Source organism: Lethenteron reissneri, chromosome 56 (genome assembly GCF_015708825.2).
Source record: "Lethenteron reissneri isolate LAM-NWPU_2019-01 chromosome 56, ASM1570882v1, whole genome shotgun sequence".
NCBI classification, from domain to species: domain Eukaryota; kingdom Metazoa; phylum Chordata; class Hyperoartia; order Petromyzontiformes; family Petromyzontidae; genus Lethenteron; species Lethenteron reissneri.
Window position 1 is genome coordinate 10,223,597 of NC_083834.1, and position 17,413 is coordinate 10,241,009.

Genomic DNA, 17,413 nt, shown 5'->3' on the forward strand with positions numbered 1-17,413 from the left:
AGCCCATAGATTAACACTGGGGTCAGAGACTCACATTAGCCCATAGATTAACACTGGGGTCAGAGACTCACATTAGCCCATAGATTAACACTGGGGTCAGAGACTCACATTAGCCCATAGATTAACACTGGGGTCAGAGACTCACATTAGCCCATAGATTAACACTGGGGTCAGAGACTCACATTAGCCCATAGATTAACACTGGGGTCAGAGACTCACATTAGCCCATAGATTAACACTGGGGTCAGAGACTCACATTAGCCCATTCATTAACACTGGGGTCAGAGACTCACATTAGCCCATAGATTAACACTGGGGTCAGAGACTCACATTAGCCCATAGATTAACACTGGGGTCAGAGACTCACATTAGCCCATAGATTAACACTGGGGTCAGAGACTCACATTAGCCCTTAGATTAACACTGGGGTCAGAGACTCACATTAGCCCATAGATTAACACTGGGGTCAGAGACTCACATTAGCCCATAGATTAACACTGGGGTCAGAGACTCACATTAGCCCATAGATTAACACTGGGGTCAGAGACTCACATTAGCCCATAGATTAACACTGGGGTCAGAGACTCACATTAGCCCATAGATTAACACTGGGGTCAGAGACTCCCCAGTGGCGATGTGTACACACCGCACCAGGTACTCACTTGAGGCTGAGTCGATCTAGGGGAGGTCCAGGACCCGTTCAGAGAATCGTCACCGGGACGCCGGGTTCATAGCGCAGCTATGGACACACCCATAGCCTCGAAGTTAATCGAGAAGACCCACGGACAAACACTGAACCGCGTGGTCACTCAATTTTCACAAGTGTCCCCTGCGTTTTTGTAGCATTGTAACTGCCAACTAATTGGCCATTCGTAGCAGGAGTGGCCGCACCTTTCGTGGATCACCGTGTTTGACTTAACACGCGCAGGATGACTCAGCTTGCTCGGCAACCTTCGCGGATTGTGGTGGAGTGGGCGAGACTCTTCGGCAATCTGTAATTCCCATCGGGCAATAACACCGCGTCCACGGTGCGTAAAACACAAGTGCAGTCTCTTGACTATTATCACGCACGCGCGCTCTCCATCTCTTCTTGCCTCTGATGTGCCGTGCAGCCAGGGCCATTGTCCCCGCAACGTCATCGCGCGCTCTCCACAACAATGAACAGCAAAACGTCGCTGCTTATTTCGTCGAGGAGCTGTAAAGCGTCCAGTGTCGGGTTATCCTCACACACAAGCAGCTACCGATGATGCTACGGGCCCCGCACTTTTAAGGGCTCTGCGCCAAATGCTTTCAAGCTATCAATTCCGGTTCAGTGATTCTGCACTTGCTCTATTACTATAGTACTATACTGCCTTCAACGTTTTATGAACGGTTTGAGCTGCCTCTGCGTTGTAAGCCCCCGGCCTTGCGTTGAACCACGACGAGGGTGAATTTCACCAGTGCAAATAAAAACGGTTTCAACCGGTTAAAACAGACTTCATCCGGTTAATACCGGTTTTAACCGGTTTCTCCCATGGCAATGCTCACCGCCAAGGGCTTTTCTTTTCGGCTGAGTGTAATAATGTGGTTAAACAACTTGCGATTAGGGTCAATATTTGTGTGGTTACGGAAAGCGCGCAAAAGATAACAACGACAATGGCAACGATGACAATGGGAATTGCAATCGTGGAGAACACTGCATCGCGATAACCGCGGAGCTTCGATAATCGCGGAGCTTCGATAATCGCGGCACAAATCAAAAAATCATCTGACGGAGAATTGTGTTTGAAGAGATCTCCCTCCAATCGAACATCACGATTATTGTTGTTGTTACGGTCATCATTAAAATTAGTTCATTTAAAGTAGCTTAGTTATGTTTGTATATATTTTAAAGTGATGTGTTTACCTTTCCTGTGCTTTGCACTACTATCGTGCTTTTGTATTGTTTTTGTAACGTTCTTATCCCGGACCCCGAATGAACATCCGTGAGAAAAAGAGCTTCATAGCTCATCGGATTCCTCCAGTCTCAACACCGATTCTGACACAGCATGCGATTACATTGTTTACGATTGCGCGCCGCGATTCCGAATAGATTCAGTCTTCCACCTGCCGCTCCGCGTGCTATGCTGTCATTGTTCCCATGAGCGCGAAGCTCAGCATTGCACAACGACACGAACCGATTTCGATCTTCAACATTGCCAAGGAATCGACGAGGCCCCCTGCGGGAAGCGCCGTGGGCTAATGGGGCTGTACCATTTGCTGGCGGGGGGGTTGGGTCAAACCATCGCACTCGGGGAGGGTTGTGAACCCCCCCCCCACCAACGACCCAACGTATTCTTTACGCCTCAACGAGTTACAAGCAAACGTCACTTTAATTGCTTGTGATGTTAATAATCATCGAAGAGGTGATTTTAAGTTATTTAAATGGGGAGGGGGGGGGGTCTGTGCTGTTGCTCTCCGTCCGCCCAAGGCGTCCCGTTGCCAGGCAGCAGCAGCAGCAGCAGGGGACTCAGAGGCCAGCTGCTCCGTGACACACGCGGGGTCTCTCTCTCCCCTGTCTCTCTCTCTCCTGTCTCTCTCGTGTCTCTCTCTCTCGTGTCTCTCTCTCCTGTCTCTCCCCTGTGTCTCTCTCTCTCGTGTGTCTCTCTCCCCTGTCTCTCTCGTGTCTCTCTCGCCTGTCTCTCCCCTGTGTCTCTCTCTCTCTCGTGTGTCTCTCTCCCCTGTCTCTCTCGTGTCTCTCTCGTGTGTCTCTCTCCGCTGTCTCTCCCTCTCCCCTGTCGATCTCGTGTCTCTCTCCCCTGTGTCTCTCTCTCCCCTGTGTCTCTCTCGTGTCTCTCTCCCCTGTCTCTCTCGTGTCACTATCCCCTGTCTCTCTCCCCTGTGTCTCTCTCTCCCCTGTGTCTCTCTCGTGTCTCTCTCCCCTGTGTCTCTCTCTCCCCTGTCTCTCTCTCCCCTGTCTCTCTCGTGTCTCTCTCTCGTGTCTCTCTCTCGTGTCTCTCTCCCCTGTGTCTCTCTCTCCCCTGTCTCTCTCTCGTGTCTCTCTCTCTCTCCTGCGACATTCTCTCACAAACTATCTCGTTGTGAACATCCGCTTCGTTGAATTTGTTGTAAATATACCCACTTTGAGTGTTTGTTGTATCGAGTCGACCGATTCCCGACTTCAGCAGTGAGTGCGGTTTTATTGTCGTGACGATGGGTTGGAGGTGTGGGGGAGGGGAGCTGCGCTCGAACCGGTCCGTGGTGATGTTACATTACAATTATTTTTTTGTTTTAAACTAAAGTCGTGTATTTGTAACTGCCGCTGAGTTGACTTGCAAACTCCAAATATACAGCAGCAGGCATCGTCAGGGTCCGGGATCGAACCTACGACCTCCTGCGTACCAGGCGAGGTAGTTAACATCTCCTAGCCACCGTGGCGCCCAAGGGAGCGCGGGACCCCCTCCTGCCAGCGTGTCTTGAGACTCGTCAGCGAAGTGAGGCTCTCCTGGCTGTAAAGCCGTGCAGAGATGATCATGGATTCTGGAATTGGATGGTGACGCCTTGACGAGTCGTGGTGCGATATTCGGGAGGGTGCGAATGGTTCGGTACATCGTCGGACTCTAACAAGACGCTCTAAACGAAAATGTGTTCCTATTTTATCTCCATATTCACTCATTCCTGCAATCGATGATCACAATTCAATTTTAGAAATCGATTCAGTTTAGTTTGAGGGTTGTTATTACAGCAGTAGCACCGTAATAATGATAGCAGTTGAAATGGAGTGAATACGCCAGAGAGAGTACACGGAGCGATGACATCGGCTCGTGTGGCACGAGCTGCTGCATCGTCGCAGGGTGGCGTGAGATGGCGATGGCCTTGGGGAGGGGTTCATCCAGCAGTGGATAGAGCATGGGTGACGAAGAGCAATGCTGTTATTAAAATATTTTATTCAACTTGAATCACAACAGAGGTGTGTGCTTTCATAGCCACGCGTTTTGTTCCCTTTGCTCATTCCCTGCCGCTTTGTCAACCCGCTGCTGGATGAAGGCATCAGCATCCTCACCCCGAAAACTGCGTGGGTCTTCATTCAACGATTTGCACGGTTGATTACGTACGGTGCGAAAGAAGTTCAACATACACCCATAGACTCACATAGTCACTCACCCACTCACACAGTCACTTACCCACTCACACAGTCACTCACCTACTCACAGTCACTCACCCACTCACACAGTCACTCACCCAATCACACAGTCACTCACCCACTCACACAGTCACTCACCCACTCACACAGTCACTCACCCACTCACATAGTCACTCACCCACTCACACAGTCACTCACCCACTCACACAGTCACTCACCCACTCACATAGCCACTCACCTACTCACACAGTCACTCACCCACTCACACAGTCACTCACCCACTCACATAGCCACTCACCCACTCACACAGTCACTCACCCACTCACATAGTCACTCACCCACTCACACAGTCACTCACCCACTCACATAGCCACTCACCCACTCACACAGTCACTCACCCACTCACACAGTCACTCACCCACTCACACAGTCACTCACCCACTCACATAGTCACTCACCCACTCACACAGTCACTCACCCACTCACACAGTCACTCACCCACTCACACAGTCACTCACCCACTCACATAGTCACTCACACAGTCACTCACCCACTCACACAGTCACTCACCCACTCACATAGCCACTCACCTACTCACACAGTCACTCACCTACTCACACAGTCACTCACCACTCACATAGCCACTCACACAGTCACTCACCCACTCACACAGTCACTCACCCACTCACATAGCCACTCACCCACTCACATAGTCACTCACCCACACCCATGTTCCGATGAGCACGGTTGGCTACGTACGGTGCGAAAGAAGTTCAACGTGCACACATGCAATGTCTACACTTCCTCCCCTTCTCCTCCTCTGCATCCTCCAGGTTCACCTTCCACACGTGCCGCCATCTCTGCTGGGAGGATGATGGCGATGGACACTGTGCACACGCTGGCCTCTGAGGGCGGCAGGAGCAAGTTGAACACCTTGGTGGGGCTGTCTGATGAAGGTAAAGTTCCTCTGCTCTCTCGTTCATCTTTAATCTCAAACAATTCTCACTTTATCGTCACTGACACTGGTGAGACAAGGCCATAAAGACGTGCAGGACAATCCGTCTAAAAGACAATGCACATATTATTATCTGAGCATGTTTTGCCACAAGACGTGATGCCTTGCAAAAGGTATCTCTTTTGTGTTTGGACATCTTAACACAACTCCTGTTTTATTGCCGGAAAGGGCAAAACCTATTTTTAATTCCAACTTTGCCGTAATCCACAGTAGCTCTAGGAGCTTCATAGCAAAGTCTGGCTCCCTGAGCCACGTTCACATTTAGATTTCTACGTTTAGAATCTTCGAGGTGCCTTAGTCTGGCCTATTTCGTGTAATCGCGTCATCTGTTGCCAGGGTTGCCACCCGTCCTGGTCTTCCCAGGATCCTCCTTTTGGTTGAGGAGGCAGCTGCTGTTTTGCTGGGGAATCTCTAAGGGAGCCACGGTGGCCAAGAGATGTTAACTACCTCGCCTGGTATACAGGAGGTTGTGGGTTCGATCCCGACCCTGACGCCTGCTGTATATTTTGGAGTTTGCGTGTTCTCCTTGTGGTTGTGTGGATTTTTCGCCGGGTCCTCCGGGTTTTCCCTCCGCATTTAGATTCAACATCACGCGTTTAGAATATTTGACTGCTAGAAATTTCCACGTTATGAGCCACTTCATTGAGCTATCATTTGTGGCTATCACAGATTGCTTCTGAAAAAGCACTACACAGCTCAGTGGGCCTTACCTGGTAAAATACAAATTGTTACATAGTCATAGTTAAGTGTAACCGGGATGTTGCGACCAAGTTCCGACGTAGTGATAATGTGAATCTCTACGATGTGCCCCGGCGTCGTTGTGCCCGTGGCAACCGAATTCGTTGCACGGAATTTTCGCCGCACCTCCGATTAGCCCGGTTGGCCACGTATTGCGCGAAAGAAGTTCAACATACGTACATGCAATTTACGTCGCGTGAGAGAATACTGTACTACACATCATTCCCTTACATAACAGCTATATATACATACTACATCGTAATCTCTTAGCACAACAGATCGTGTTGCCATGTGTGTATCCACTTACTTGTACATACTGATGTAAACGTGACTATGAGATAGGGGCGTGTGTACCTGTATATGTACGTTGACCTCTGAAGCGTCAATTCTTGCCTGGCTTAACAACGTATTCAAAAGTGACATTTTTGGCCCGGCAAAACAAGACGGCGTCAGCCAGCCATCACGCTTTGTGTGTTTGCGAGGGCCCTTTCTGCATCGTGGATCTCGTCTTTCTTCATTCACCCCGTGAGCTGTGAATGATGCAGGGCAAGCACGTGAATTGCCCCTCAAAGTAGTTGCTGCACCTGCGGTAACGACATTTTATACCGTCCGACGGATTCACTCCGCATGCCGGGAGCTTCTTCTTCAGGAATTGGATGTTCAGCTTCACGAGGAACTGACTATTCGGGAAGAAGAAGCTCCCCGTGCATGTGGGGCGAAACATCGGACGTCATGCCGAATGACACGCCGATGCGTCCAGAAAACTTCTCACAGAGCTGTACAGCACGACCGCGGAACCCTCTTACGAACAGTAAGAAAATGATATACAGCGCCGTGGCAATACATTGCAGGCCGAGTACCTTCCATTCTCGTGTTGGTCACGGGGATCATTTGACCGTACGTCATTGCGATGGTCAGCGCGAGTTGACAAAGTGGGGGGGGGGGGGGGGGCGCACAGATGCGGAAGTGTAGAAGTTCTCTACAACGTTGAAATCTGTGGCCCTGCCCTCTGCTGCCGGCCCCCCGTCGCCCTGCAGCCCATAACGTGCAGCCGCCGTGACAGGCTCGCGCCTGCTGAGCCTGCCAGAGTGTGTGGAGCCGTCGCGGTAACACGCGGCAACTCCCGCAGTCGGGAATCTGACTCAGATTTGCAGGTTTTTTAGTGGAGTGCCACCAACCACTGCGCCACTGCTCGCGCGATGCGACTCGCACTGCTTTGTGACCACTGCAAGTTCATTGCGCCACTTTATGTTGCTGCGAGATGTTTTTACTGCTGTGCACTGCAGTGCGTTGGAGTTTATGATGTGGCTGTTGAACGTTCATAAATGCAATATTGCCCCCCGTACGAGCTTCCCACGTGACTTGGAGGAGCTCGGAGTGCTGAGCCGGCACCGCTGAGACGCTGGGTTCGAATCCAGGTTTCAGCTGCCTGCCATTAGAAAATTATCCACTTTTATGTAATGCCATACAGCTCTCTGTTTGCAATTGAACTGTATTCTCAAGTATATGTATGTATGTTGTGATCGAAACGTCGCAGTTTTTTGTTCATTTTATTTTTATTAATTTGAACCTATCTCCGTGAATTTACCAAAAGGCCCAAAGAATATATATGTACGTGTGTGTGTGTACGTGTATATGGCGTCTGTGACCACCACAGTGGCTAAACGGGGGCTCTGGACGGGTGTGAGGGGCTGGTAACCCCTCCACCTTCAATTCATTACCACTAAACCACGAATTGCCTGCCTACGATCCATCCTGGGTTTAACCAGGCTGGATTGTGTGAGGAGCTCACAAATCCTTGAAAGATCTGGGCAAAGTCCCATCAGTGAGCTCCTCCGGCAGGCAAGGCTGCGTTGGCTGGGTCATGTAGCCCGCATGCCCAGCCACCACCGCATGCCTAAACAGCTTTTGTTCGGCCGGATCGAGGGGGCTAGACGGGCGCGGCACGGGCTGGAGAAGAGATGGAGTGATGTGGTACAGGAGGACGTGGAGCTGAGTGGACTTGCCGATGACTGGTACCAGCGGTGTCAAGATCGGCCTCAGTGGAGGAGGCTCGTGAAGGACGCTACTGGGCAGTTGGAGGCAGTCGCCCTCCAACAACAACGGAGGGCGGAGGAGCGACGCTCACAACAACGAGCGGAGCGCCGGGTGGCTAAAGCACAGCAAGTTGGCACAGTAGGGGGCACAGGTGGTGCATCAGCCAGTCATCTCGGTCATCTCGGTCAGTCGACCAGTGGCACCTGGGTCTGCCCCGTGACCTCCTGCCAGCGGGCTTTCGACACTTCACGTGGCCTCAAGGTGCACTTGACCTGGCACAAGCATCGTGGTGACGTCACCGCCACTTAGTGGCGAATGGCGGTTGTTGTTGTTGTTGTTGTTGTGTTTGTGTATGTATACGTGTATGTGTGTGTGTGGTTGTGCGTGTGTATGTGTGTGTATGGGTAATTGTTTGTACGTGTACGTGTGTGTGTGTGAATGTATATGTGTGTATGTATGTGCGTACGGATGTGTATGTATGTAGAACGTTTTTTCCCACCGTACATAGGCAACCGCCTTAGTCGGAGGTGTGGGTGATCGGGTTGTAGATGAGAGGAGTTCTCCTGATGCCCTTTTGTGAAGGTCTCTGCAGCCAGCAGGGCAACAGTGATGTTTTCAGAGATGCGCCTAATAATACATTTATTTGAAAAAACCTGCGGGTTGAGTGGTTCCACAGAGCTAACGCTTGTGAGCTAGCAGAGCCAAGTTAGCCGAGTTCATACATAGAGACGCCTAGATATATACAACAATGCCAATACCCGCCATTCACCACAAAGTGATGGTGACGTCACTACGGCGCCTGTGCCAGGCCAAGTGCACTTTGAGGGCACGTGAAGTGTTGAAGGCTCGTTGACAACAGGCGGCCAATTTTGACACCACTGGTACCAGTCTTCTCCGCTCAGCTCGACATCTTCCCAGACCATATTGGCTCCATTGCTTCACGCCTTCTACTGCATCATGGTGGACGAGACGCGCGATGCGAGCAAGAAGGAGCAACTGGCCGTCGTTAACCGCTTTGTTGAGATCAAGACTGGCGTGCTGCGCCAGTCACCGGCACGTGCGCCCCCACGCTCCGCGATTCCATTGTCGACATGCAGACCAATCACGGTCGCCCGATCGCCAACTGCCGCGGGCAAGCCTACAATGGCACGTCCAATATGAGCGGTGAGATCAACGGCCTGCAAGCCCTGATCAAGCAGCTGAAGTTTGGCCTATTACGGGCACTGCTGGGCCCATTGCATCTCTGCCCAACACCACCTGGCCAGTGAATTGGAACATGTACATCGTGCCCTCAAGATGAACGGATACTCGGACCGTGCTATCCGCCAGGCTGTTCGACCTGGCCGGCCTTCATGGCCACATGAACACCAATGATCATGTTTTCCGTGTCGACCTGTTCTACGCAGCGATCGACAAGATACTGGCCACGTTCGCCTACAGATTCAGTGACGAGTCGATGGAGATGCTCCGCCTAGCAGCATGTATCTCTCCACGCAAGCAGTTCGCCTCGTTCAATGTCGACAAGCTCGTGGAGCTGGCCTGCAAGTTCTACTTGATCGACTTTCCTGATGTAGACCTAGTGCTTCTCGATCAGCAGCTGGTCCACTTCGGCAGGGAGATAGAGAAGGACGAGCTTTTGAAGAATGTGTGCACGCTCCCTGAACTTTCGGTCATGCTGGTGCAGACCGGCCGGGACACGGCCGGCTACCACCTTGTATACCGATTGCTGCGGCTGATACCGACGTTGTCGGTGGTGACAGCCACGTCCGAGCGCGTCTTCAGCGTCCTGAAAATCATCAAGATGCGTTTGCGTACCGCAATGGGCTCCGACTATCTCAATGACGCCATGCTGCTGTATGTCGAGAGCTGCGATGGTGAAAAACGATCAAATCACGTCATACTTCCAGGCCATGGCCACAAGTATACGAGCAGCCATGGTGACTGAATGTAAGACGTTTAAAAAAATAGTTCAATGTGTTAAAATATTAGTATTCTTCAGTGTAATGTAGCCCATTGACAACAAAGTCCAGGTATTGATGGCCTTTGTTGTTTGCTCGAGTGAGCTCTAGCAATCGGAAGCTTGCGAGTTCAAATCAAGGTTGGGGGGTTGACTCGGCCCATCATCCCGCTGTGGTGAATTAAAAAGTTATCACCTTGTGGGAAAGTCTGAACGAAACTAAACTTTTATTTTTTATTTTTACCAGGTAGGCCCCAGTGAGCTACAAATGATAGCTCGTCAAAGTAGCTCGTCACGTGGACATTTTTAGGAGCCAGATCATCTAAAGCTAAGCACAAAGAGGGTGCTGTTGTAGGCTGCTGCGCAGCTACCTGGTTACCAACTGAGGGTCGCAGCACGATCCGTTGTTGTACTGAACTACAAATGTTTCCGTCTCAGCTTTTCGCTGAATATGGTGTGTTATGAACCTCGGATTGAACGATCGATGCTCCCTGCCTGTACGCCCCGCACTGACCAGCGTGGTGAAGCATGGTTAAGTAATTCCGACGATCCACAAAAGGCGTGGGGAGTCCCTCATCCAGCAGTGGATTGACAGGATGAGCCCGTGCATGCACACAACAAAAACCCAGCGGATGTCGCTCTGATCAACCTACTACCCAGGTCACTCACTCTGCCAAATGAGCCTCCTCCTCCATCGTGATTTCTTTAATTCTCATGTGGTCACGCAAAAACAACTTGACGTGCATTGCTCTGTCACAGTTTCGTGTGTGTGTGTCTGTTCCTCCCCAGATATAGTCAAAGTGTGGGACGGAGTGTCGACCTTCATTGAGAGACACATGGCTCAGCACAAGGTGAGTTTTCCCATCTTTATTCATCTTCTCTGCTTAGGATTTCTGCCCGAGGAGAGGTCCGTGGAACAAGCTCCTCACCATCCGATGGGATCCTCCTCACCCCCCTCCTCACCCCCCGCCTCACCCCCTCCTCACCCCCTCCTCACCCCCCTCCTCACCCCCCTCCTCACCCCCCGCCTCACCCCCCTCCTCACCCCCCTCCTCACCCCCCTCCTCACCCCCCTCCTCACCCCCCTCCTCACCCCCCTCCTCACCTCCCTCCTCACCCCCTCCTCACCCCCTCCTCACCCCCCTCCTCACCCCCTCCTCACCCCCCTCCTCACCCCACTCTTCACCACCCCCACCTCACCCCCTCCTTACCCCCCTCCTCACCCCCTCCTCACCCCCCTACTCACCCCACTCCTCACCCCCCCCCACCCCCACCTCACCCCCACCTCACCCCCTCATCACCCCCCTCCTCACCCCCTCCTCACCCCCCTCCTCACCCCCCCGCCTCACCCCCTCCTCACCTCACTCCTCACCCCACTCCTCACCCCACTCCTCACCCCCCCACCCCCACCTCACCCCTACCTCACCCCCTCCTCACCCCCCTCCTCACCCCCTCCGCACCCCCCGTCTCACCCCACTCCTCACCCCCTCCTCACCCCCTCCTCACCCCCCTCCTCACCCCCCCCCGCACCCCACTCCTCACCCCCTCCTCACCCCTCTCCTCACCCCCCGCCTCACCCCACTCCTCACCCCACTCCTCACCCCACTCCTCACCCCCCCCCACCCCCACCTCACCCTCTCCTTACCCCCCTCCTCACCCCCTCCTCACCTCCCTCCTCACCCTCTCCTCGCCCCTCCTCACCCCCTTCCTTACTTCCTCCTCATCCCCCTTCTTCACCGCCCTTCCCACCGCCCCTCTTTAGCCCTGACTCTACACTCACCATGCCAGCCATTCATAGCACGGAGGTTTTTTTCGCATCCAATATTGCAATCCGTCGTCGATTCCACCGGTGTTGGGAGGGCTTCTTATTTTTACACAGATTTGGTTAGATGTTTGTGGGCTAATAAAAAAATCTATTTGGGTTAGGGTGGGGAGCACAGGGGTATGTGAGTGTGTGGGTGAGTGACTATGTGAGTCGATGTGTGTACGTTGAACTTCTTTCGCACCGTACGTAGCCAGCCGTGCTAATCGGAGGTGCGGGGGAAGGACAACAAACTAAAGGTGGCCAACCCATAGCGCCTAGATCTGTCCCGTCACCTCCTTACTGTGAGCCTTCCACATTTCATGTAACGGCCTCGGCGTGCACCCAGCCTGGCACAAGCCCTTGTGGTGCACGTGCCAGTCATCTCAGATGACCCACGGCACCCGTGTTTGCCCCTTGACCTCCTGCCAGCGAACCTTCGGAGCTACCACGTGATGGCCTCAAAAAGTGCACCTTGCCTGGCAATAATTGTCGTGGTGACCACGTCGCCGCCACTAGGTGGCGAATGACGTCTGTTGCCATCGTTGTGTGTGTGTCGTGTGTGTGTGTCGTGTGTGTCGTGTGTTTGCCGTGTGTGTGTGTTGTGTGTGTGTTGTATGTGTGTTATGTGTTTATTGTGCTGCATTGGCTTCCGGTTACCTAACAAATACATTATAAGGTCGCACTCATTACACACAAAGTACTTGCCACAAATGAACCACAATACCTTGCTGATCTCGTCAAGGAACATAGATCATCATCCCAGCTCCGGTCATCCTCGCAGCAACGGCGGCTTTAGGCTATTGAACAAAGATGGTCACCGCATCGCGCGGCGCTTTCAGATGCGCTTCTGTAGCCGTCTGGAACGCTCTTCCTTCCGATATTAGAAAGCCACTGGGAGCTATGGCACTTTTAAATCATCATCTCGGTTGAGTTTAGTTTGTTGTCCCCCCGCGCCTACGATTAGCACGGTTTACTATGTACTGTGCGAAAGAAGTTCCACATACATGCGTGCATATGAGCATGGGTCTCTATGGGTTTATGTGGGTCTCTGTGGGTTTCTATGGTTCTATATGAGTCTCTGGATCTCCGTGGGTCTCTATGTTGTCGCGTGCGTGTTGTTGCGTGTGTTGTTACGTGTGTGTTACGTGTGTGTTGTTGCGTGTGTGTTGTTGCGTGTGTGTTGTCACGTGTGTGTTGTCGCGTGCGTGTTGTCGCATGTGTGTTGTCGCGTGCGTGTCGCGTGCTCGTTGTGGCGTGTGCAGGGCGTTCACGTCCCCGAGCTGGGCACGTTCACGTTCGCGCTGCACAGGCTGCCGATGAGCGGCGGGCGGAGCGTGGCGGTGCGCCGCCCGGTCCTGCGCGTCTCGGAGAAGCTCATTCAGACGCACGGCCTGACGCACTGCAAGCCGCACGTCAGCGGTGCGTTCTGATACCCCCAGCCGCTCCCGATCGTCGGCGGTCATTCTGACAGCGGCACTGAGACTCTACTGCCGGGGCGAGGAATCCCCACAGCACATAGTGTCTGCTCAAAACTCACGTATTGTTCTCTAGCTCACCCCACGACCCCTTAATCTCCCCCTGATAACCACCACCGCTGTTACTGTTATCTCTTCATACGCACATTACATGGCCATCACTCATTCACCCCCATTCATTCCATCCATTGATCATAATTTACTATCAGAATAATAATTATCATTGCATGGCTCTCACTCATACACCCCTATTCATTCAATCCATTCATCATCATTTACAATGATTACATGTCTATCACTCATTTGCCCCCATCATCATTTACTGTCATCAATTTCACTTTCACCAATGTCACGCATAATCACAGATTTGCCCCAAATTGCTTCCTCTCATCCATTGTATAATTTCCGTTAAGATAAGATGAGACAGACACACGGGACTCCGTTGTAAACGTCACAAGACTGTTTCACACTTCACGCGACTCTCATTCTCACATCACGCGATTCCGTTTCACACGTGACGTTAAGATGAGCCAGACACACGTCACGCGACTCCATTTGACACGTCACGTGACTCCGTTTGACACGTCACGTGACTCCGTTTGACACGTCACGTGACTCCTTTTGACACGTGCCGCGACTTCACTTCATGCAGCTTATTTTCACGTGGGGCCGTGGTTACACCTGCCTGCCACTCCTAAGCTGCCCCGCAAATTACATTTGTATCCCCGTCACTGCGAGCAACTTAGCCGCACTAATCGGGTACCAGTGGGCAATATTCTCGTCGGCGAGCCTGACGGCCGCCTGACGGCCACCTGTCGTCGTTGACCGGCCGGACCCCTCACGCCGGCGCGTCTCGACCCCACCGCCGCCCCTGCGCCGCGTCCCCCTCCAGGGGAGGTCCCCGTGGTGCAGCTGAACTGGACGGCGCTGGCGCTGGAATGCGGCGTGTCGCGCGCCCAGGCCGAGGGCGCCGTCCACTGCCTGCTGCGGACGCTGGAGCGGGCGCTGGCGGGCGGGCGCAGCGTGGAGCTGGGCCTGGGCGCCGTGGGGCTCCTCTCCGTCAGGGACTCGCACGTCAAGATGCGCTTCCACCGACGCTTCGTGCTGCTCGCCACGGCGGCAGCGCCGGGTGGTGGCGGCGGCGCGGGCGAGGACGCGCTGCGCGCGATGATCGACGTGAGTACACGCGGCACGCGATGATCGACGTTGAGGACATGAGGGGGGTCCTCGGGATATCGGAAAGGCTGCGATGCCTGTCTCTTCACCGCCACCTGGTGTTCAATACTCCAGCAAGGATTTTTTTGACTCGACGGTACGAACGTAGAAGGGTGGCTGAGCCCCCCCTTACAGCAAGGCGGCCGAGCCTCCCCACACAGCTCCTCGGCACGACGGCGCTGGAGCAATGACCAAACACATTGACCCCTACACAACGGGGCCTTATGAATTTGTGTACGTATGTTCAACTTATTTCGCACCATACGTAGCCAACCGTGCTAATCGGAGGTGCGAGGGGCAAGGACAACAAACTAAACACAAAAACCAAGTTTAAAGAAGTGAGTTTTCAATTGAGATGATTTTAAAGTGCAAAGCCTCCAGTGGATTCCTAATATCGTAAAGAACAGCGTTCTAGACGGCTGCAGAAGCGCATCTGAAAGCGCCCCATGATACGGCGGCCGTCTTTGTTCGATGGCTAGCCAAAGCCGCTGCGAGTATGACCAGAGTTCACGTGATGGTTCACACGATGAAGAGTTGGGTGGGTGGACAGATGAGGACTTTATATATATTGTTTTATTTACGTTTGTTTACTGAGGAGGTTCCTGCCAAGTTTTTGAAGTCAGGGGATGATGTCGCTGCTGCTTCTGTGTGATCCCAACTGAGCAATCTTGCAGGGAATGTTTCAGCATTGGGATGTCTGGGCCTTTACCGGTCACACAGTTGTGTGTCTTTAGCTATGGGAGGAAACCGGAGAACCCTCAGGAGATCCATGCGGACCACGGGAGGGAGAACGCACCAAACAGGTGCTCGAGTCGGGCATCGAGCCCAGTCGCTTCTCTCCGTGAGGCCACGAGGGAGCGACTACAAGGGAGGAGGGGGGGCAGCGCACTGTGCATGGCAGGGTCGGCACGGCAACAATTGGCCGGGGGGGGGGGGTGAATAGCAGATGGTAACTCGAGCGGGGGGGGCGACGGACGGACGGTGACATGAGGCTTCGGAGAAGGGCTGAACGTACACGGGACAAAGCGAGTCGAGAGAGCAACGATGAGAGAGAGAGGGACAAGATAAGTGGATAGGGCTGTGGATCATCAACAGGGTGAAGAGATTTTGATTGGATTCTATCAAAGCGTTATTTGTATGTATGTACGTTGAACTTCTTTTGCACCGTACGTAGCCAACCGTGCTGATTGGAGGATGGGTAAGTGTGGGGGTGAGTGATTTTGTGATTGGGTGAGTGGCTATGTGAGTCTATGTGTGTATGATGTTGAACTTCTTTTGCCACCGTACTTAACCAACCGTGATAATCAGGGGTGTGGGGGAAGGACAGCAAACTAAACACAAAAAGCAGTTCTAAAGAAATGAACCTCCTTATAGAGAGACACTTAGACCTATGGCTCAAAACTACTCTCCCTGACAAAACCATTGAGATGTACAGACACCCAGACCTAGGGCTTGAACCTATGCACACACAACAAGCTGGGATGCTGCGGGATGCTTCTAGATGCTACTCATGCACCTGAGTCGTTGTTCAGCCTGCGTACGCATCTCACGTGTTATCGCGGACTGTGCTTTACCCCCTTATATTATATATTATAACGCGATTTTTCCATAACACGGTGTTCTTCAGGAACGCAACTACCGCCGCGTTATAGGAGACTGTTCTTAGAAGAAGTCGATCCGAAGATCTCAGGGACCTATTTTTAGCAAACTCTTAATGATGTTTATTTTACCAGGTAAGACCCACTGAGCTATCGAGCTCTTTTCAGAAGCTTGTCGTGTGGCAATTTACAGCAGCCAAATAATCTAAACACGTGATGTTGATTCTAAATGCGGAGGGAAAAACCGGAGGACCTGGAGAAAAATCCACGTGACCACGGGGAGGGAGACACAGCAAACACCAATATACTGCAGGTGTCAGGGTCGGGACTGAACCCACGACCTCCTGTATACCAGTCGAGGTAGTTAACATCTCCTAGCCACCGTGGTAATGACGGGAGACGGAGAGACGGGCAAACTCCAAATATACAGCAGGCGTCAGGGTCGGGATCTAACCCGCGACCTCCTATGTACCAGGTGAGGGAGTTAACATCTCGCCACCGTGATGATGAGCAGAGAGAGACAGGCAAACTCCAAATATACTGCAGGTGTCAGGGTCGGGACTGAACCCACGACCTCCTGTATACCAGTCGAGGTAGTTAACATCTCCTAGCCACCGTGGTAATGACGGGAGACGGAGAGACGGGCAAACTCCAAATATACAGCAGGCGTCAGGGTCGGGATCTAACCCGCGACCTCCTATGTACCAGGTGAGGGAGTTAACATCTCGCCACCGTGATGATGAGCAGAGAGAGACAGGCAAACTCCAAATATACTGCAGGTGTCAGGGTCGGGACTGAACCCACGACCTCCTGCATACTGGGTGCGGTAGTCAACATCTCCCTGCCACTGCGGCACCCCTCGTTGGTGTACAAAGGCGGATCGTGTTCCTGTAAACATTTGCGGGGCTTCACCCATTTGAGTGTTTTGTCCCTTGGCCCACAGCGACCGGGCACCGCCGACTCGGTGCTGCCGGAGGGCCCCTTACACCGGCCGGGCACGAGCAACACCCTGTGTCTGCCACGGTGAGCGCTCTCTCATCCTCGTTTTGTTTATTCACAAACCGCAGCCTTTGAGTGAATCGAGCGACATCAAAGTCATACCCGAAATTGGAGACTTTTTTTCGGGAGGGTCTTGACAAGTTTTTATTTCCGCGGCAGGGGGCGATGTTGTTGCTGCCGCGTGTCTTTTTGACGGCAATTGAGTCATTTGAAGGTGATGTTTTGAGCATTGGGATGTTTTGGGCCAATACCGGTTACATTTATACTCGTTGGTTCTTTCGGAAAAGTCACGTAGGTAGAAAAATTTAATAAAATAAAAAATAATATATCACGACGTTTCGATCACAACACAAGCAGTCGTCCTCAGGTGGACGACCGCTTGTGCGATCGTGATATATTATTTTCTATTACATTTTTCTCCTTACGTGACTTTACCGAAAGAACCAAAGAGTATGGATTTCTGCAGTCACGAA

The 17,413-nt window shown here is 52.5% G+C and overlaps 1 protein-coding gene across 5 annotated transcripts in view; it reads left to right on the top strand.

The window, feature by feature from the left end:
• The first annotated feature begins 2,366 nt into the window (after positions 1 to 2,366).
• Positions 2,367 to 17,413, top strand: part of CCDC81 (coiled-coil domain containing 81) — a 37,678-nt gene continuing 22,631 nt past the window's right edge. For 2 of the 5 annotated variants that reach the window (XR_009756912.1, XM_061574598.1), the window contains exons 1-7: positions 2,489 to 3,145; positions 4,006 to 4,074; positions 4,936 to 5,058; positions 10,639 to 10,700; positions 12,916 to 13,072; positions 14,021 to 14,304; positions 16,885 to 16,964. Coding sequence is in view for 4 of the 5 variants with exons in the window: in XM_061574598.1 (XP_061430582.1) it covers positions 4,974 to 5,058; positions 10,639 to 10,700; positions 12,916 to 13,072; positions 14,021 to 14,304; positions 16,885 to 16,964 (668 nt within the window). In the remaining variant the exon portion in view is untranslated. Of the gene's footprint in view, positions 2,385 to 2,488; positions 3,146 to 4,005; positions 4,075 to 4,935; positions 5,059 to 10,638; positions 10,701 to 12,915; positions 13,073 to 14,020; positions 14,305 to 16,884; positions 16,965 to 17,413 lie in introns of those variants that run through there. The other 3 variants (XM_061574600.1, XM_061574601.1, XM_061574599.1) reach the window with 3 other exon arrangements.